This window comes from Puntigrus tetrazona, chromosome 19 (assembly GCF_018831695.1).
Source record: "Puntigrus tetrazona isolate hp1 chromosome 19, ASM1883169v1, whole genome shotgun sequence".
In the NCBI taxonomy this organism is placed as follows: Eukaryota; Metazoa; Chordata; class Actinopteri; order Cypriniformes; family Cyprinidae; genus Puntigrus; species Puntigrus tetrazona.
Window position 1 is genome coordinate 10,926,556 of NC_056717.1, and position 21,685 is coordinate 10,948,240.

Below are 21,685 nucleotides of genomic sequence, written 5' to 3' on the forward strand. Positions count from 1 at the left end.
TGATTGGTGGGAAAATATGTATAAATTTATAGCAGATGACTGAAAGTGAAAATTGCTGTCACTGACCCGCAAATGAAAGCATGGCTTTTATAGCTAAATATATACAGCAGTGGGATCCAAAAGTCTAAGAGCACACCAGAAATATGATTTTATATATATATATATATATATATATATATATATATATATATATATATATATATATATATATATACACACACACATATATATGTGTGTGTGTGTGTGTGTGTTTGTGTGGGGGTGGGTGTATGTAACGTCTTCTGCTTTTAATGGAAGCAGACAAAAATATGGTTCTTTTAATTTAACTTTAATTTTAATTTAATAATAAAAATAAAATAAATAAATAAAAAATTCCATAGGGAAAGAGGATGTAAACATGCTATGTTCTGTGATATCTACAGCAACCTGTGTGGGCTACAAGTCGATTGACGTTTCATGTTGCTTAGCAATGCCATCTACCTTGTGCAGTGACCCTAAAAGCTTTGTGCTGAATAAAGAAATGTAACACATTAGCTTTTCTATTGACATCATAGGGAAAACAAGTCTTTCATTAAAAAGGCCAATTCACTTCCCAAAGCTATCAAAGGCCACTCGAGCACCTCTGTAGCCTTCAATCTCATATCAGTGAAAATGCATGCTCTATCCCCTCCTCCACTTGAGGCTTTGAGTCTAAACTACTGATTGATTCAAATATCACTCTGATTAAAGCCCTGGCTTTGGGCTCAAAGAGACTCTATGGATGTTCTGAGAAGCCTTACAAAGCTTCAGATCCTGAATAGAGTCTATATAGAATGGAAGGGTTAAAAATGTGCTCTGTGCCTCTGAAATAGCAGCAGGAATCAGGAAACTGCTGATGACCGTCCAAACCATGAATCATCTCAAGAGCTCAGCCAATCACAGCAGGAGACGGAACTAACAAGGACCTAATATGACACTATTAGGATTTTCTCAAGTAACATGTGATGATATTATCTTATCATGTGAAGAATCTTCATCAATGCTCTTTTTCATGTCTTATATAAATTAAACCAAATGGCATTTATGAATAAAGATGACACAAGTACACTTGTCAGATGATCCTGTTCATAGTTAAACGAGATAAAGGTGGTTGTTCTGCTTGGACATCTGTGAGAAGAACTGACCTCATAGATCTACTACAAAGTAGCTTGGGACCAGCTAGATAAAAGCATTAACTGCAACCAGTGCCCAGTTAGTTCTGTGAAACTCTGTAGAATTCATTCATTTGATCATTTGTTACCAAATGCAGTGAAATTCATACATTTTTAAATGTGGCTTAAGTGCCCGAGTACTTTTTCGAGGCCACCGTACACACGGACAACAAGTACCCGTGTAGTTCTTTACCATTCGGGACTCTGTGGTAGATCTGAACTCATAAATCTGCAGAAGCCAGGATTTAGAAAAGAAATAAATGAATAAAAGATGACAGGAGTTATTACCGATGCAGAGAGGAGGCGGATAGTTCCAGCGGCGCACAGGCCCTGGCATGCAAGAGATATGGGAGACTCCCTGTAAAGATAAAAAATAAAAATAAGAAATATTTTGTTGTTTTTCTGTCTTTCCTTCATTCATTCAGTATGGCTACAATCTGACCGCCCGTTTTTTTTTTCTCCTAAGATTTTTGGCTATCTTGTGTCAGGTTCTGAAGCTCATCGCCCTTTCTTGTTTTAAGTCAGACCGAGTCTATGCTACTACTAATTGCAGAAGCAAATTAATTTTAAACGGTCTTGAAATAGCTGTCAGGTTTGCACACCGTGTCCAACAGGCACTGTGAGGTAGTAACTGATTATATGTAAAATACTTATAATTAGATAATATCATGATTGTACTTAATTTTAAAATACTTTAAATCAGACCACAGTAACTTTTTTATTCATTATATGCTTACTTAATATGCACAAACTGTACATTTTTCATATACAATTGATTCTTCCTACTTTTTGTTTAAACTTGGAAATGAGCTTCTTTTTTTTCCCCTTCCCTAGATTTGTGGATCTGCACACACAGTCCAGCCACTACTCAACTGGCTATAAATATTTCAACTTTAAGGTCAAAAGTAATTTAAAATAGTCTGATTGTATTACTTACATAATATGTAATGTAACTGTTCACGTAACTAACTACAAATCGCATCATGTAATTTGTATTCGGTAATAGACTGCTATTTGTAAGTAATGAAAATGTAAAAGAGTAACAGGAAGCCAGGCATCAGCGAACCCATTAAACTGTGCCACCCTATCTCAAAAAAAAAAAAAACTGACTGAAAGGAATTTCGAACACATAACCTTGGCATTGCTACCAGTATATGATTGTAAATAGTCCACAGAGTAAAAATAAATGGGTTTTCCAGGAGAACATATTTTGTTGTTGATATAAAATGTTAAACTCTTTGCTAGTTTTGTTTAAAAAAAGATAATAATAATAAAAGCTTGACAATTTAAGCAGCTGCCAACATGGACAGGTTGCATAAAACTCTCCCAAATCCAGGCTAATTGTGGTTTCTTCTGACCACATTGTGTTTTGAGCATTTATTTATTTGCTACTGAGAGTGCTTTAAGGACATTTTTGGTACTTTTTACAATAATCTGGAATACATTTTGGAATCGTCTAACGTTTGGAAAGTTCAGCCTTACCTGCAGAGTATATCCAGGATCACACTGGAAGGACATCACACTGTTCATCTGTAATCTCTCACCAACTTTGAAGCCATTCATGGGTATGACCGGTTCAGGACAGCTAGTGAGGGACACGGCTGTAAGAGAAGAAAAAAAACAACATGACAAACAGAGAGAGAAATTACACTGACTGCAAAAGCTGGTTGAATTTTTATTGATGTGTGTGTAGTCCAGATGCACAGGACTCGCAACAGATGTCCTACTCTTGTACTCCAGACGGAAACCGGCTGCAGAGACGCTGATATCTGAGAAGAAGTGCAGGTAGAGCTGGTTGGAGGTGCTGTTTAAGAGGGCTGGGACTGTTGTGCCTGTAGAATAACAGCAATAAAATCTGTTAGCATATTGCGTTTATGTAGATGAATCGATGTTCTTGACTTTTCGTTCTTTTTTGATAGTGCCGATTAAACTTTGTACTTCTAAAATGATTAAAATACATGTGTTAAATAAAGCCAAAAAATATTATAAGATGTAAAACCTTGGCAAATAACTGAAATATATATAGTATGTTTAAGGTGACTAAAATGACTAAAATGACAGCTAAAATGACTAAAGCTACCTGTAAAATTAAAAATAAATAAATATATATTTTAAAAAAATAAAACGTAATTAAAAATAAATAAATAAATAAATAAATAATAATAATACTAGTAAACTACTTATCTGTGAAGCAAATTTGATTATATGCTTTCCTTTGTGAAAATTGCATATGATAAAACTTAAGTATATCAAATATGCCATTTGTTAGTTGAAAAGGCATAGAACTGTGTCAAGCAATTTAAGATATTTATGAAGCAACATGAAGGTTTTTATATCATGCATACACATGATACAGGAAAAAAAGCAAATTTGCAAACCAAACATCATGCATTTATTTTCACTAGGCAAGTTTACAGACATTTCTGCTTCAAAACATTATAAAACACAAAACAACTGTCAACAACAAGTTTTACGATGTCTTTGCATTTACATAGTGTTCTACACTACTGCATAAAAGTCAAGTATAATGCAATAAAAATACACTTAGTTATTTTCCCTCAAGCATTCATTTCTAAAAGCCCAATGCAGATTTTTACAGATGCATTCGTCTGGAGTTTCTACAGCTCTTTTAGTCATATGGCTCAGAGTGTGAGGCTCTGATTGGCTCATTCGTCTTCACTCCGTACTCCGTTATTCATTTTAGGCTGTATTATTCATTTATCTCTCTCTAGGGCACTTGTAACATTTGTGCCTGCTCTTTGTGCCAATAAACGTGAAGCCTTCCCTATTACGTAAGTATCTTCTGTTTCCCATAATGCAACACAAAAGCACACTGTCGACAATAAAGAATCATTCTTACGATCTATAAACTGTTTTTCAAAATTCAAAAACTGCAGTAAGCTCTTCTATACGTCATATTGTGTTCTAAACATTTATGTAAAACTACATTTCTGTGCTAGACGAACTGTGCATTTCTCTCAGACGTTCACAGAGGAAACATCCAAGCATTCAAAGCAACAGCAACGAGATTATTGTGACAATGCGTGTTTATGTAATGAACCGAGTTATAGAAGTATTACACAGCCCACCTGAGAAGCTCCCCAGCATGGTGTCAGTGTTGTCACCCCCATCAAACACCTCGAGAGAGTCCCAGTTCTGTTCAGTCACAAAGCTAATCACCTGGATCTGAGAGAAAGGAACAGAACAAAGGAAATAATACAGCAGCTTCTTCTTTGTGACTATCAGTGGATTGCACTGAAAATATTACAGGCACTTGGCTATCAGGCATGATACGCTTTAAAGTTCGAGTCTTGGGTATAGTCTTGAAAAGAATATGCCAAATAAAGATATTTTAAAATGCCTTTTTGATGTGTTACGTAACCCTTCAGATCTCATCTATGAATCTGAGAGGCATTTTTCTGCATTTGTTGTATATTCTGTTCCCGCAGTTTTTCCAATGTTCATCCCTGTAAATATTTTGGTAGACATTTATTTTTCCGCCCCAGCCTCAAACAAGCCTAGAAATTGGCTGGTCACAGTGGCATGACTGTGGCTATCGCTGGAAGATTGTCACATCTGATAGCCTTGCCGTCAAATGGCGCATTTATTTGTGCTTGCTTCACACAGTGAATTGGAAATTTCATGAAAGGGAGGGGTTTAGTTCTATATCCAGGCTGTCGTGAGTCGTCCGTCGGACACGACATGAAAAAATGCACAACCAATCCATCCTAGCTCTTCTTTACTAAAAGAAAGTGTGCATGGACCCGCAACTAAATTGTTCAGTAACAATATTTGTTCCTTTTTGTCCCTGAAATTATGAGTATGATCCAGTTCACAGACACATAAGTCGATACATATAATTATGTTGATGTTTTTAGTCTTTTGGCAGTATTTAATGCGTTTTATCCAAATTGGCATGAAAACTGTATTACCAAAACGTATTGGAAAACTCTAGTTAAAAATAATCAAGGCATATTTTCAGACTGTTGATTAAATAAACAAAGAATGTTTAAATCGTTTCATTTATGTGCAACAATTTAGCAAGGCGTCATACTAAACTTCAATATTTATCCGTAAATATTTTTACATAAAATTTAAATGCATTCAGTAAATATCACCAAGCCCTACAGACAACAGAGCAGATGAAAAATATGCACGGTAAGCTGTAGAGGAATGTCTCTTAAATCTCCCAATCTGCATCTCTTTCCTTTCATACCGCTGCCTCTTCATATCAGTCCCTCTTACTTTTGGTGATGCTGTAATCATTTCTGCATGGTTCCAAATCTCCTACAGCGAGAAGTTTATGAATTGGGTTAAAGGCAATTAAGTAAGCGGTCCTGAACTCCTCCCATGATTCGGAGCTATATTTGATTACATTTGTATCCAACAGTGTGAGGCAAGTCTGGAGAGACGGATGTAGATGTTATTTGAAATGCATACTTAAAACAAAAACACTGCCTATTTTCACCATTTTATAGCTGCATTAAAAATTACTTAATAAGATATTAATAAGAAATGCGAAGGAGACTCATAAATCTAAACAAATGTCAGTATTTAAATACATGTTTTTATTTAATATAACTGGTGATAACTGGTAAATTGTGATATTTCTAGTGTCCTAATGAGACTAAAACCACTCCAATGAAAGAAATGAACGTGTCCATATACATTTAAGGAGCGCAGCAAATACATGTGATTACGCTCAGGAGTTCCTCAGGGACCAATCATGGGTCCATTGCATATTGACTTGAGTAGAGTCGGGTTTCATCAGGTCTTCTCACGCAACAGAGTATGTATTACAGCCATAGCTGTATTAACCACAAGCAAAGGCTACAGGAATTCATTTTAGACTAGACATAATGAAAGATGCAATAATGTAATATATATATTGAATCCAGCCCTTAGAGAAACGGCCACCCACAGTAGGTGCCAAATAATCTCAAAAAGCTCTTTACAACCAGCTTGTGGAGGTGCCAAAAAGGCAACGCTAAATAGAGTTATGAAGTATGACTGGAGGAAATGATGGCTGCAGAGATACTGTTCAAAATCTGAAGATTATTACTGCCTTCTCCCCGAGAATCTAAACTTTTATGGTCTGCACTGAAATGAAAAACTGATACGGTTAAAAAAGTAACAGAGTTGAAGCACTGCAGACTTGTTAAACGCTCTACCATGACTGCATTTAAAAGCGTCAACGAATATGTAGTGACACATAGCCCAGTACACACTGCAAAGGAAGCGATAACGGCATTATACAACTGAATTTATCCCTGAAAAATTTAGGCAGTGCTAGAAAAATCACAAAAACTGAGATAAGTATGTTGACTCGTTATATATTTTGATACTGTTTCCCTCCACAATAGTTTCTTGCGCCAGCACAGTGCAGGGAAGCCCATACATTACAGTCCAGAGAGAACGAGCTGGTTAAATAAGCAGCTTAATGAATGCAAATAAAACAAGCTGCCTTTGTCAATGGCAATTCACAAATAATTGTACTACATCTGTAATCATTGATATTAAGTTAAAAGGTCAGCTAAATGAAGCCTTGGTGAGCAAAAGAGACTTAAAAACTTTTGCATTCATAATGCACTTAGAAAAAATGGTACTTTATTATTTCTGGCAGGCCCATACCTGGATTCCCATTCCCTCCGGCACAGTGATCTTCCATACGCAGCTCAGGCTGTTCAGGTAGGGCTCAGGATAGCCAGGGGACAGAATAGTGCCTATCCGCTGGGTAAGATTCCCTCCACATGGCACTGCAGTACAGATAAACAGAGAAAATGATGAAAGAGCCGGCAGAGTAGGCACATCACACAAACTGCCTACAGTATGGTAGGATGTTTGTAATCTTCCAGGACACCACCTTCCTCCTTGTGCAGCTCCTGTGGTCAAGCATCTGGTATCTGCAGTGAAGCGCACAGGTAAACAGCTGCACATAAGTGTGGATACCTGAGTGTCTACACACGGAGTACCCGGGGCAACATCTGCCACATGTGCGAATTTGTGGATGTGTGACATGCCGGAGGCCATGACTGCTGGCCCGCAGCTGTGTGCCGTTGCTTGTTAGGCACTGGGAGACTTTTTTGGCGACAGCTCTTTCTCAAGAGGAGCAGGAGTCTGTTTGCTCTGTGTCCCCACAGGAAAACCACTAGAGCTGTGATGTGTAACACGGCGCTCATCCAGACAAAAACATTGAGGTTGGGGACGCAAGTAAACATGCAACACTTAAGCAAGTGTATTAAAATCAATATTTATTCTACTAGTAGCCACTGAGAAGCCTTGGCTTGGATGTTTCTACATTATATGTATATATATATTTGATATGTACTGTACTGTGTATATTTACGTTTATGAAAATACACATATATATGCATATATCTAAGGAATATTAGCAACAACAGTATTAATAAAAAAGATGCATTTTATTATTGTGTATTGTATTAACTAACAATAAATGAAATAAATAAAACACTTATGTTTATGCCCTGGTTGTTTTTATTTTTTTTATATTTTGCCCATTTTTATAGGCATCATACAATAGTATGAAGAAGTATAAGAACAATTAGTTCTTATATTTTCAATATGTAAAATTTATTAATAACTGAATATAGTTTCAATTCATGTTTGTAAAAGCAATTGCATATTTTGCATATTGCGTATTTACACCTAACAGAGCAGTGGTTCACAAACCTGTCCTGGGGATCCTCTGACGCCACACATTTTTTGTATGTCTCTCTCATAAGCCACTCCGAGTTCAGGTATTGCAGATTTTACTAATGAGCTGAAGAGTTGAGTCAGGTGTGTTAAACGAGGGAGACATACAAAAAAATAATGCTGTGGTTGGGGGTCCCCAGGACAGGTTTGAGCACCACTGCAATAGAGCACATAAACTGGCTTTTGGTCCGCGACCAGTTTGAATTTGAGACTTGTTGTAATGATGATCATGAAAGAGTATCAGGTGATGGTACTCTTACCAATGCAGCTGGGCATGCTGCCGTTCCACTGGGCCAGAGCGTTGGGTACAGTCAGGCACTCGATGGCACTGGGCCCCTCCAGGACGTATCCAGCGTTGCATTCAAAACTCACTACAGCTCCCACCGCAAAGTTGTTCCCGGTACGCCTGCCGTGTCTGGGCTCTGGGACTGAGCTGCACTGTGTCGCACTGGTTCTCGGGACAGCTAAAGCAAATAAATGCACTGTTGTTAGATCAATTTGTACAAAAAAAAATGACCTTCAGGACCTAAAGGCACCTGCCGAGTGAGAAATTCTTTGCAATGTCAATATATGCAGTCATGCACCAGATTGTTAGCAAAACTGGCACTTTAAGATTGAACCACATGGTAGGTACAGTGCACACAGTTGGCTGGGACGGCCCAGAACACCACTACTTTTAATACTTTTATAAGATGCTGTACTTTTCCATTACGGACACGGCAGGAAACGAACAAGCGTACGACTGTAGACCGCAGGGGAGGCGAGATAATACAATAATGCTGCTTTAGCTCCTAAAAACCATGCTATCTATTATAGAGAAAGATGCAGGGTGTTAAATTTTAACACATTTCAACAGGAGGCCCCATCGCTGGCGAAGAGGTATAGCACATTTACAGCATCGTTTATAATGTGAGTGTGTCTGAGAGAGAAAGAAACAGACCATGCATACAGCAATAATAATTCAGTAACTAATTTAGATGACTGTGCTTCTCTCAATCAAAACCGACTACATTTACATGACTATAACTTCTGATAGGAATGTCCCACAGACAACACTTGTGCAATTAATAGCAGGCTGGGGCACAATTCAGAAAGTGACAATTGGTTTTCTTTCAGTTCATGATTGAGAAGTTTTAGGATGTTGGACCTGAATTAATGAATTGCAATGAGAAGAAACTAAAAGTCCATCAGAAGGCTCCGTTCAGAGCTTGTAAAAGGTCTTCAGAGCTTGCAGAATTCAAGGGACATAATACTCTAAATAATGTGTGTGTACATTAAAATACAAACTCATTTCAACATTTATTAATACATTATTCAGTTCAAAAGCTGCATGCTAATATTTAATGGAATTGGGCCTACAAGATATTAAATCATACAAACATTTCAATGTATATAAATAAAAAAAAATAATAATGATAATGCATTTATTTAATATTTTATCATATATATATATATATATATATATATATATATATATATATATATATATATATACACACACACACACACACACACACACACACACACACACACATATATATATGTATATATGATATAATAGTGCTTTTAACAATACAGATTGTATGAAAGCACTGAAATATATATATATATATATATATATATATATATATATATATATATATATATATAGCTGCATGTCTCATTTCTGCGTCTTTACCACATTCGTAAGACAGAAGTACAGAAGTAAGTGTCATTATGCTTTGTTAACAAAACAACTCCTCAAAAAACGTAAATATATAAAAGTGCAGAGAGTAATGTTATGCATTTTGCCGCCTTCTCTTGTGCCACTGTTACTAAGCAACGGGGTTAACAGCTGCTAGCTTAATGACGCAAACAAACCGTGGTCCTGACCCAGAAAAAATAATATGAACGCAGTCCAGCGGGGTCAATGTAGGAGCAACTGAACTCGGGTTCAGACCTGGCAATCGAACCAAGTGTGAAAGCACCCTAAATGGCACACAGGCATGGTTAGAAATGAAAGCCACTTTTGTTATACAGGAAGAGAACACAAAACTTTCAACTTACCTTGGTAGACCAGGTGAAAACCTCTTGAGCTTGACTGGCCCTTGGAAGAGAAGCGGATAAGGATCTGGTTGGAGGTGGCTAGTGGCAAAGATTCACCTGCAAGTACAAACAAGGTGTCATGACATTTGGTGACATTATAAAACCAATGACATTTGATGTTATTGACCTCTCACATATGCCGTATTTGTTTGCGAGCAGCAGCAGAGGTGAAGATTAGCAATGAACGGTGACTTTATATGACCCTGAAAACACTTCATGAGTAGATGTGATGTGGTGGTCACTCTAAACTGTATAAATAATACTAAATAATTCACAACTCTTTATAAAATCCAAGAAGTAGCTTTTTGTTTGTCCAATATTAGGAATGATTTGAAATTTTTATTTTCAGATCTTTCACGTACCCAAGCCCAGGTCAATTAATAATCCCAATCTCAAAATGCATGCCTCTGTGCATCGCTCATTATTAGCGCATGTGCTTTCTGTTGCGCAATGTGGAGGCTGAGGCTTTGAATCTACCCACAGTTCCCTGGAGCACAGTCGAGATCCACAGGGGTTAGCAGAGAGCAGGTTAGGTGTTGACAAATTCGTGCAGTGGCCAAAGAAGATGAAACCGCGCAACACTCTCGCTCATGTTGGGATCGACCAATGCTCCTGTTCATGCCTTTGGCATGCTGGGATGTTATTAGAACAAGCCTCCGTGGGCGGCCGGCAGAGTGACAGCTACAGTAATAATCTGGTCAAGGTAGAGGTGTGGGAAAACCCTGACCGCTGATTTATTCACACCTGCTGTTTGTTTCGATGGCCACATTATTCTGCAGTGCGGTTCTTAAACTGTTAGGCCCGTGTTGCGCCACACCACAATGTCAACGGTGGAAAACCCGGATGGTGACCGCGGCTTTACCTTTGGGAGGATGTGTCATGCAATATTCAAGGATGTTGTGGACTGGATTGACGTGGCCCGACACCATCCTGTCAGGATTCCAGAAGTCCAAGCTGATGATTCTAGTCAGTTTGTCTATTTCTAGAGTTGGCGGAATTCCTTAACGGTGACACGGAGACAGAGGACTTTGCGGGATTTGCAGAAAAATCTCACAAATGCAGTTAGGCCCTAAATGCTTATAGTGCTTATTAATCAATAAGTATGTTAATTTGTGTTTTATTTTTGACTTAGGCCTACCATTTTTCTCGTTTAGTTCTGACTATCCCACAGAAACCGAAGGATTAGCTGAGTGATGGATTCACAAATTCAGTTAAGCTTAAGCCCTATGTTCCCAAATGTTTACAGTGTTTATAATGTTTTGTTTTGTTCCTCATTTGGCTTCATTACCATTTGAAAGTTTGGGGTCAGTAAGTTTTGTTTTGGTTGTTTGCTTTTTTAACAATCATGTATACAATATTTGTGTGCAGATTAAATTGACAAAAGGTAACATAAAAAATAATTTAAAAATACAAATATATATATATATATATATATATATATATATATATATATATATATATATATATATATATATGCTGTTGCTGTTGTTGTTTTTCACTGAAGACTGAAGTAAAATGTAACCTAATCTAATTTTAAAATATTAAATATAAACATTATTTGTATATTATCAGCACATTATTGCTGCTTTTACAATCAAATTATATCTTAGCATAAACATAAATGTATATATAGCGAAGGGATATATTTAGGACTTGATCTACATGAGGAACACATTTGCAATCAAATGGTATTTAATCTACACAGAATAGAACCTAAACCTCAAAGTGTTGCCACGAACTGCTTAAACACCTGTTTTCGCTTCAATAACAAAAGTAATAAAAGATATAACTATGAAATAAAATAGACTTCTGTGGTAACTTTTTAAAATGCACCGAAAAAATAAATGCACCGCTTTCATACGAGGGCTTTTTCTGTCTATAACAGAACAGAATCCTTGTCTGTTGTTTAAAATAAGTTTCCAACAGCTAATTCACAGAGGACGGCTTCACTTGAAACTTGCTGTTTGCTTGTGCAGATTTTTCATCCCCTATGCATGATTTTCTGAGAAAGTTGAGAAACATCCATCAAAACTGACAAACTGTGCTTATAACAGTTGTGACAAGCAGCAACACTTGTTTCTTTTCTCTCCGCAGCACAAAAAAGATAATAGAAAATCTGCAGTTTTATGCGGCCCAGTATCAATCTTGACTATTCTCTGCTCTCTATTCACGCTCCAAAGTGTGCATTATTTCCAGCAGCCCCCAGCACACTTCACTGATTTCACACCGGCATCTGAAGTTAAAAAGCACATCTCAGATAGTATATACGCTCTGAGCGGTTCACCTTCCTTGAGCGAGGGGTTTCACGCCATATGCTAATCACCAGTGTTTGACTGGTGTGAAGGGTGAAGAAAAAATAGAAATGTACACAGCTCATCTGTGTTGTCATGGGAATGTCAGAAGCGGAGAGCGTGAGCGAGAAAACCCTGTTAATCTTCGAGTCGAAATCTCCTCAACTGACCGTATTAATCGGAACTCCATTATGACTAAATAAAAGCTTTCAGCCTCGCCGTCTCACTGGAGATCTATTTAGCCAGTCTGTTTTTGCTTATTTGATTCTGTTTTCTTTTCTGTTTTAAGGAAGAGAGCCCTATTTACTGGATCCCATTGAAATCTGTTTGTTAGACTATATGAGTCATCAAGCTTGTTATGTGAAACTCTGCGTTTTATTCTCTAGAGTACATCATTATATCTCACGTACGTCATTGTGTGTTCTGATAATTAAGAACTCTAGAGACCGTACACAAGTACTGAGGCAACTTTAACAATTTAATGCTAAAATGGGTCTTTTTTAATTCAGAGCTTAATATTCAGAGATTAGGTATGTACAAAACTGCATAATTGAATTTAAAATATCATAAAATAGCACAAGAAAGTGGGTAGATATTATAAATATTTATATTTATGTATATACAGAAAAGTTAAACTAGTTTGGTAAAACATGAGGTTGATGAAAATTACAACATCATTTTTGTTGTTGTTTTATTCCTTTAAATCTTTGAATAAGACTGTTCCAGATTTGTTTCTTAATGGGACATACGCAGTACAAGCAGCAACACATTCTTTTTATGTAATGCATATATACAAGAGCACAACAAAATGTAGTGAATAAAATGCAGGGATCTAAAAAAAAAACATTTTTTAAGGTTGGACTATATTTTGAACTTCACACAGTCTTAAATAATCAATGTCAGTGGTGGGAGCCTATAAAAACACAGAGGCAAGAGAAAATATAAAAAAAGATTAAGATAAACTAGTCAACCTCAACTTGTCCTTTGCTAGCAGATAGCACTGTAAGGGGCCTTTCACACAGAACACATTTTTGTTGTATTGAAACACCACTGAAATTCCGATGGAATGGGGGAATGGTTAATAGATTTTTTTTTAAGTTAAACTTTTAACTTCATTTTTAAACTTCAGGTCAAGCTCAAGACACTGTAAATCCACAAGATGCAAAAGCAATGGTAAAATATGTCCATGCATCACATTTAGATGGAAAAAGAGAAATGACACAGCAATACTGGCTCAGTCGAAAGTGGTACTAGTTGTTTTATGCAGGACTTTTTACAGGTTCCATTTGGTGATGCAAAAATGCACAGTTTAGCTTTAAATGTTAGTATCTGCGAACCGCACCGACTTGTGTCTCTTTTATTTTTAGATGCAACTCATCTTGCTAATCGAGTTGCTTAATTGACTTCTATTTACCTTTGAGTCTAAATGCAGTCTCTTTAGCATTCAACTCCTAATGCTAGTATAGACCGATAGAGTCAAGTTAATACCGTTCGAGAAAGGTTTACTGACCTGTGTGGGCCCCAGAGAGGGAACTCAGGACACGGGCATGCTGGGTAGGACCATCATACACCTCCACAACATCATTTAGTGCAGTCTGGAAGAATGCAAATTGGCTGAACACCACTGCGGAGAGATAAAGAGAAAAAGCGAACAGACTTAATTACATAAACCCTATGAAAGATGCGACTAAATCCATGACTCTGCAAATGTTAATTCAATAGTAAAAGACAAAACCTAATCACACCTGTGAACCACCTGTTGTCCTTTCTATACACACCTGGTGCTTAGTAGAGTAAATTTACAAACGAGAGCCATAAAAAAGAAACCCCGCTTTGAGAAGCTCCCTATCCCGCAGCTGTTCGAAGCCATTATGCCATGCCTACGGAAATTTGTGCCTTAATTAGCTCTGCTTCCACAACGTTTGGCTTGACCTGGAGAAATACAGATAGGCTCGCATCTGCTAATTCAGACTTTGTAGGAACCCCTAATTGGCCAAATGGCCTCCATGTTTTATGGATCAAATGAAAGGGTCAAGTGGAAGCTTCTGGGGTTATATGAGGGAATATCCAGAAGTTGTCTGTAGCTAGAGGCTCTATACCCCTGAAAGAAAGGCAATTCGGGTCAAAGAAAGGCAGTTCACTCAGCGGCCAGTTTGCAGTGCCTCCGGGCAGCTATTTGGGGCATGTAAATCCAACTAATCAAATGGTGAAACACTAAAATCATAAAAACTAAGATTTAAGCAACATTTAAACCAGCAATAAATTAAGACATAAATGTAGTTTTTTGTGTTAAAAAAGTGAATATTTAAGGTTGGTCAAGCCAACCTGCACTGCAAAATATGAGAACTATCTTGGTATGAATATCATCAGCTACATATGTTGTATTGGTTTTAATTTTACTGTAACAACTTTGGCAAATCATGACACAACAAGCTCTGAGTGAGAAATCAAAGCCAACCAAAATGCATTTTGATCTGGACCAATGAGATTGCTCTGGGATTGTTGGGGCTAGGAAACAGACCAAATATTGACCAAAATTTGGTGTTCATGGCTGAAATGGTGTATTGGATTGGCTGAGCTTATTGGTTAGCATGATGTTATTTGTAGATGACTACAAAATCTGGTCGCAAAAACCATCTTCCTCCATTAACATGCATTCCAAAGTTGCTGTGCATTCTGATAATTTTGCATGCAACATAAATACAGCATTTTTTAAAAATATGTTAGATAATTTGACCAAAGCATAATGTCTTTAAGGCCTCTAAACACATGAATGGATATTTCCTCTTTTCCATTGTTGCTTTCACATTACACTGCATGTAGGACTTCTTGATTGTAATGCTATGGAAGTGTGTGTGCACAATCACATGTTTACTTACCATAGTCTTTCGGCACAATGACCGAGTAGAGGCAAGTTCTCCCACTGCTGTAGTTTCCAGGATAACCAGGGGAGAGCACCACCCCCTCCAACCCTGAATACTGACCACCGCACAGAGCTGAGTGAGAGAGACAGCCAAAGAAAGAAGGCATTAGAGACTAATTTTCTGTCCTCCCCATATCCTCTCTGTCGTTCCCTCATTCAGCTGATCTTAAATTACTTTTCTTGTCTGATTCCTGGACTGCCCTGCTAGATGTCCCCAGTGTTTGCCGAAGTGAAATTGCAGTGTGTTCAAAGTATTCCTCAAGGTTACATTGCAAAGATGAGCCTTTGCTTATTTCCAAGGGAACGGCAGCAGATGTGACAAACACTGGGTCTTTGACAAGGTAAGAACACATACGGTTCCAGAACAAAAGCTTGAGTATTTGCTGAACTGTTACGTTTTACCTATGCAAACAGGTTTGGGTTTGTTCCAGCCGGGCTTGCCGTCTCCCCCCATGATGCAAGTGAGAGTGGCGTCTCCCTCCAGCGTATAGCCATTGTCACAGTAATAGGTAACAGTTGCCCCCAGCTTCAGCTCAGTACCAACACGAGTGCCATTACGCACCACCCCTGGCTCAAAGCATGACTCTCTGGGATTTTCTGTTGAGGAAAAGAAACACAAAGTATAGTGAGAGGGATAAAGATTGAAATGATTTATGGTTATTCGGGTGAGACTGATAATACAGAACAAAGGGACCTTTATATACACACATATAACATAATGTGAGTAAAAAATTGCCTTTGTCGAGTAAATAATGTAGAGTTCTTTGCCAACTGCTCTGTGATTTTATTAGGAACTACAGTACAACATGTTTCAAATCTAAGACATGCAAATTTTATACTCAATAAAACATCTGTAAAAGCTTTTAATGGCATATTTGTCTTTTCATGTATGATTATGCAAGCATCAATCACACTAAGTTGTCACATTAGAAGAAAATTAGGGTTGATGATATTTATATTCTTTTAAGTAGTTTTCAGCACTTGAACAAAAATATAGTAAAAATAATATGAAACTATCTTTAGTTTTATGCATTGTGGTATGGCAAAAGCGTGTGCTATATATAACATTTATAGCACACACACAAACACACACACACACACACACACACACAGACACACACACACACATAACATCTTACCGGTGTAAAACTTTCAAAAAGTAGTAATAAATAGTAATAACATCAAAAAAAAAAACGATACAGTTTCACATTCTGCTATATTTTAACAATTTACCACATATAATTACGAACCCTGTTTGCGTAGATTGCGAAGAACCAACAGATGTATACTATGAAAGGCCAGTACTGAAGAGGATATGTTGAAATGTTTTTAAAAAAGGATAACAACTGAGACTCCCATGAGCTAAAAATAGAAGAATAAAGACAGAACAGGCTCTTTGTGTGAATAAGTGCACTTCAAAGATACTTCAAATGAGCGCACGCAGATGCTTTCGCCAATTCACAATCCAGGAATATGCTACAGCAACCTACATGCCCCGTGGAGCATGAACGGTCGACCCAGGACATATTAAAAGTGACACTGGGCTAGATCGGGTCTGCTGACTACACAAAACAGTCCATCACCCAGCAGGACATGTGTACGGTGCTCACCGCATCCTTTGACCAAAATTAGAAATCAATCATTCTTACTACACATCTGCATCGCACAGCAAAAAATGAGTTGCATGCAGTTCCTGTTGAGATATCGCTTCCAAACACAGTTATACTGCAACGCTTGTGCTGATGCCCGTGCCCTTCATGGCCCAATAGCACGTAGAAACAGGCGGCAATCTGTTCGATGTGGCCGGCGTTCCAGACGGTCCATAACTCTGTTCATCTTCCTACACCTGGCTCCTCAGCGCTCTAACAAGACGAGTGCGGGACGGGCAGTAATTAAGAGTGGACCACAGCCAGCCTTAAGGTCTAGCTCAGGTGTCCACTGATGTGGCTGTGTATGAGAGCGAGAGAGTGTGTGTGTGTTTGTGCATTTGGACATGACAAATGTTTGAGCTGGCAGGGAACACTTCGGACGAGCAACGGAGTGTGTATGTGTGTGTGGTGTTTATTTAACTGTCGGTCAAGCGTGCAGAGCCTTGGCCCACATATTGCACCTCGGAGGCCAATCAGACGCGGTTGGGAGTCTGTGAGAAGCTGATTGGTCTGTAAAGAGGTTGACAGCACCTGAAGCTCGCTCCAACAGCAGCGGCACACGCAGATGAACCAACGTGAACCTGTGCCAGACAGACTAAGCTAACACTTCTGTCAGGGTTAAGCTGAAACAAACACACTTTTCGTGCATTTATGATTTGCTTCCACATTATTAGTTTATACTAATTCATTGTGAGGAGACCGGGGTCTGGAACTGGAGCTTTTGAAGTGCCACACACTGTGTCCATCTGCTACACCAGATTGAGAGAATACTGTTCCTCATTCACCAAGCCCAACAGAGGGTGATGTAAAGAGCATGGTCTCTCTCTCTTTCTCCCTCTGACCGCTGCTTGCCAGTGATGGCCATCAGTAGGGAAAGGTCTATTGTGGTTCACTTTAAGTTCACTGATGAAAAGTGTAAAAAAACAGCAACAGTAACTATAGTTTTGAAACTGTACTTACTCAGTCTGCAAAAATCTTTAATTTCAGTGCCTTGCCATATTTGTTGCTATCTGTTTTTTTTTTTGTGTCTTGGCTCAGTCAGATTTTTACCTGTCTCTGACTCTTGGCGAGTACTGATTTTGGATCCTGGTTTGTCTGGACTGAGAAGTCTGTCATTTCGTGAAAAAACAAATAAGCCAAAGTGTCATCAGACAAAGTGAGGTCAGCAGGGCGCGTACGGAGACAGCAAACTCGCATTTGTTCTCATTTATGCTGAGCCTTTAGTGTGACAGCAAAACATTGATCAAATGCCAGCTTTGGTGAGTGCATTCTAGCTTTTCATTTTCATAATTCTTCTCTAGATGACTGCGAGAAGTGCTATGGGTCGATAATTATACGCTACACGAAAGCGGTACGAGCAGGGGGGGGGTGATCAAGGCAACAGTCAAAGCGCTGTTGCAGTTCGGCACACTACAGAGACAAAATACCAAAAGGCAAAGAACAAAGACGAATGAAAAATTAAGGTCATTCTGATACTACGCGTTTGACCAAATTCTCATGCAATACAGGCAATAAAAGGTGCCTGCAAAATGGTAAAGGATGTAACGTATTTCTCTCTCCACAAGGGGACATACCAGTGTATTGTAGGACAAATCCATTGCTGCTGAGTGAGGCGTCACTTCGGAAGGCCAGGAAGAGCGTGTTGGAGCTGCTCTCAATGCGCTCAGGGACGTCCGTGCCGTAAAAGCTGCCCAGCAGAGAGCTGAGAGAATCGGGCCCATCGTAGATGTGCAGGAAGTCGTAGCTCGGCTCTAGACTAAAGCTAGTAGGAGGAAGTAAACATATGATATGACCATTGCTACTCTTAACAAGCTAATACTATTGAAAATCATTTTCATTGACTGGAATATAAAACGATAAATACTGGATGGAAAATTGTATAACACTAAATGGTACAATATGGTAAGGTAACTACATGAAAATTGGGTACTTTAATCTTAAAAAGAATCTTACTGATTAAAAGTGAGTGATATGATGTGGTCCGGCGTTACTGATACTGTCCAGTCACATTCTCTGCCATGAGGATAGGGCTCTGGGTATTCAGGGGACAGGATCAGTCCACTGGGACCAGTCAGATTCCCTCCACACGGAGCTGCAATACAAAAGAAACAACAGAAACTGAGGTATTGCACTTTTAAAATGTGGGCTGCTAAAGTTACAACTTTAGAAGAGTGAGGAGTGGTTCTCTAAAAACATGGGGTCTCAGAAACCTTTGGCTTTGTAAGGCTTTGAGATGACTTCAAATGATGTAAAATAAGATAAAACAAGCGCTAAAATGAGTGAAAAAAGCTTATATATCAATGCAGTATTAAAGAGTTATAAAATATACATTTTATTAGGGTATGAAAAGTAAATCTTAACTGGGAAAAAGTCATGGGTCTCTCAAATATTATTATTCACCAAAAAAAATTGCAAAAAACAAATTGCAAACGCCCTCCTTTTTAAGAACACAACTGTAATTTTGCTTCATTGAGATTAACACCTCCTGTTATAATCATTAGCAACTCTGTAATTATATAGTCAAAAGATTATTAATTTAATGAAGTCATGTGCTCAACTCAGCAGTAGCAGGTTTTCACCTGGAATAGGAAAACATCTCCAGGGTTTTACCCGTGGTTCACGTAAACATTAATGCAAACTCATATTGAGTTTAACTGAACAAGGCAACTTATTTAGACTGGCTATCAACAAAGTGGCTTTAATTCACAAAAGAAAACCAAATACAGCTGCCCCTAATGTCCACAAACATTATTCAATAAATCAAATTAAATCTTCATAATGTAGCTGCTGCAAAAGAATAGATGGTAAACAGCTGACCAAGGCCAGCAGAAATATTAATAATGATAATAAAAATGACAGCTTTGTTGTACATGGGCACCTGATTCATATCATCACAATAAATGATCCCCCTCAATATGTCAGTAACGTGGTCAGATGCACTTACGTTCTTATACTTCCTGTGTAGGATTTTAAAATGCATTTTACCTGGGTTACATATAAACTGGGTGCAAACTAAATCTGTGAACTAGGCCTTGAACAAAATCATTTTAAAATGATGTGAATAACCTCAAGTGTATTTGAATGTAGTTCCATGAAAGACTTCTTAGTGTGAAACTTTTTCCATAACCACTGAGTGTATTTGCATACAAAATTCCTCATTGCAAAATGCATGTTTACATGAGTTTTCCAGGGTTTTTTGCGCTTTTGATGTCAAAACATTGTATTAGCATTTTTAGCCATTAGCCAAACCACAACTCTGTCAATATACATTACAAAAGAAACTTTTATGTATTTTTTTAATGCATAACCTTATTTTTCAGGAAGTAAGCTATTTCCTGTGAAGGTCTAGTGATTAATTTGGCCACCAGTAAATTACTAGAGAAATAAGAGTTCAGTATATGGTGAAACTAATGGTGCAACAAAACTATGTATTATTACATTAATTATTTAAAAACAGACTCATTTTGTACGGCAAAAATAACCGGAAGCGTCTGACATCAGACGCCATGCACATTCAAGATAAAAATGCTTGCTCTTATGTTAAAAATAAAGGGTAAAGATGGGATGACTGTGGAAGTGTTGGTTGAGGACGGAAGCGTTTATATTTCTTAATTTGGCACACTCTTACCAGAACAGGTGGGCGGATCAGGCTGCCAGAAGAAACGGTTGTTGATCTCGGTACAGGTGATTTTGGTCGCCCCCTGTAGGAGGTACCGGGATCGCACTGGAACAGCACATAATCCCCTGGCTCTCTGCTATCTCCTATGCGGGTGCCATTTGTTGGAATGCCAGGATCATTACAGGAAGTAGCAGTTGAAACTGCAGAAAGAAAAACATCCAGTCAGCAACAGTAACTTAATCAATGGACCCCACTGTCTAAACATTGCAGAACATAGTCTCTCAACTCTTTTGACTCAAAGGCCTCCTATTGTCATATCTAAAGGCCACCAAAATTCTTTCTGGTACTTCTGCTGAAAGGACAAGGCTGATCAATTTATAATTGTATTTACAGAAAGTAAGAATGTCAAAATATTCAAATAAGTAAATCAATAATTCCATTAATGGTAATTCCAGTACCATTATGACATAATGAATTAAATGAATGTACTTGTAACACTGCATTGAGTTTTATATTTTATTAGCCAACCAAAAGTTTCCACAAAGAAAAATGTTCCCAGCACAACAGCACAGACTATGAGCAGACAGATGAGCCTGTGTTGTTATCTGGGAATAACAAACCTTGAAATGTGATGACTGACCAATCAGAATTGAGTATTCCACAAAGCCATGTAATAATCTAAAATAGGATCTTATTTATGACGTACGCAGCCTACAAACGCGACCTCCGGAGGATTCAGTCTTCTTTTTGAGAAACAGCCAGTACCCAGATGCACTGCATTGTTAATTTTGAAAGAAAATATTTTTATGGGAAAACAAAAATGAATACTACTTTCATATATACTGATCTGTTTTCAAGGGTTTTCCAGCACTTAAATTTGAAAAAGTCAAATTCTCATACTCAAAGCACTTTAAGCACATTGTACGAACCCTGCAGATGGGCTGTTTTAAAAGTAAAATGTGAGGCTTTGGAACAGAAATAACATGGCATTGATGCGTAATGGCATATTATTTCTTTTTACTTGTTATGTAAAATCTTTAATGTCTTTTTTGAGTCTCCAAGGTATCACGTAAGAAATCAGGACACTGTGGTTGGCATGTTGGCTGATGGAGGTGGGTGGGGATGGTTACCCTGGTTACAGCCTGACAGCAGACAGAAGCACATAAACCTTGGCTTAACGGGTTTCATTTATTGTCAGTGGAGAAGTTGCATCT

At 38.0% G+C, this 21,685-nt stretch overlaps 1 protein-coding gene across 1 annotated transcript in view; it reads right to left on the reverse strand.

Annotated features, from left to right (window-relative positions):
- csmd2 (CUB and Sushi multiple domains 2) overlaps positions 1-21,685 on the reverse strand; it is a 241,845-nt gene that overhangs the window by 50,119 nt on the left and 170,041 nt on the right. The window contains 14 exon segments of the mRNA XM_043218014.1: positions 1,479-1,548; positions 2,673-2,791; positions 2,918-3,022; positions 4,280-4,376; positions 6,822-6,946; positions 8,165-8,368; positions 9,951-10,046; positions 13,791-13,904; positions 15,160-15,276; positions 15,606-15,800; positions 18,427-18,614; positions 18,806-18,944; positions 20,481-20,567; positions 20,570-20,671. Of these exon segments, the coding sequence (XP_043073949.1) occupies positions 1,479-1,548; positions 2,673-2,791; positions 2,918-3,022; positions 4,280-4,376; positions 6,822-6,946; positions 8,165-8,368; positions 9,951-10,046; positions 13,791-13,904; positions 15,160-15,276; positions 15,606-15,800; positions 18,427-18,614; positions 18,806-18,944; positions 20,481-20,567; positions 20,570-20,671 (1,758 nt within the window).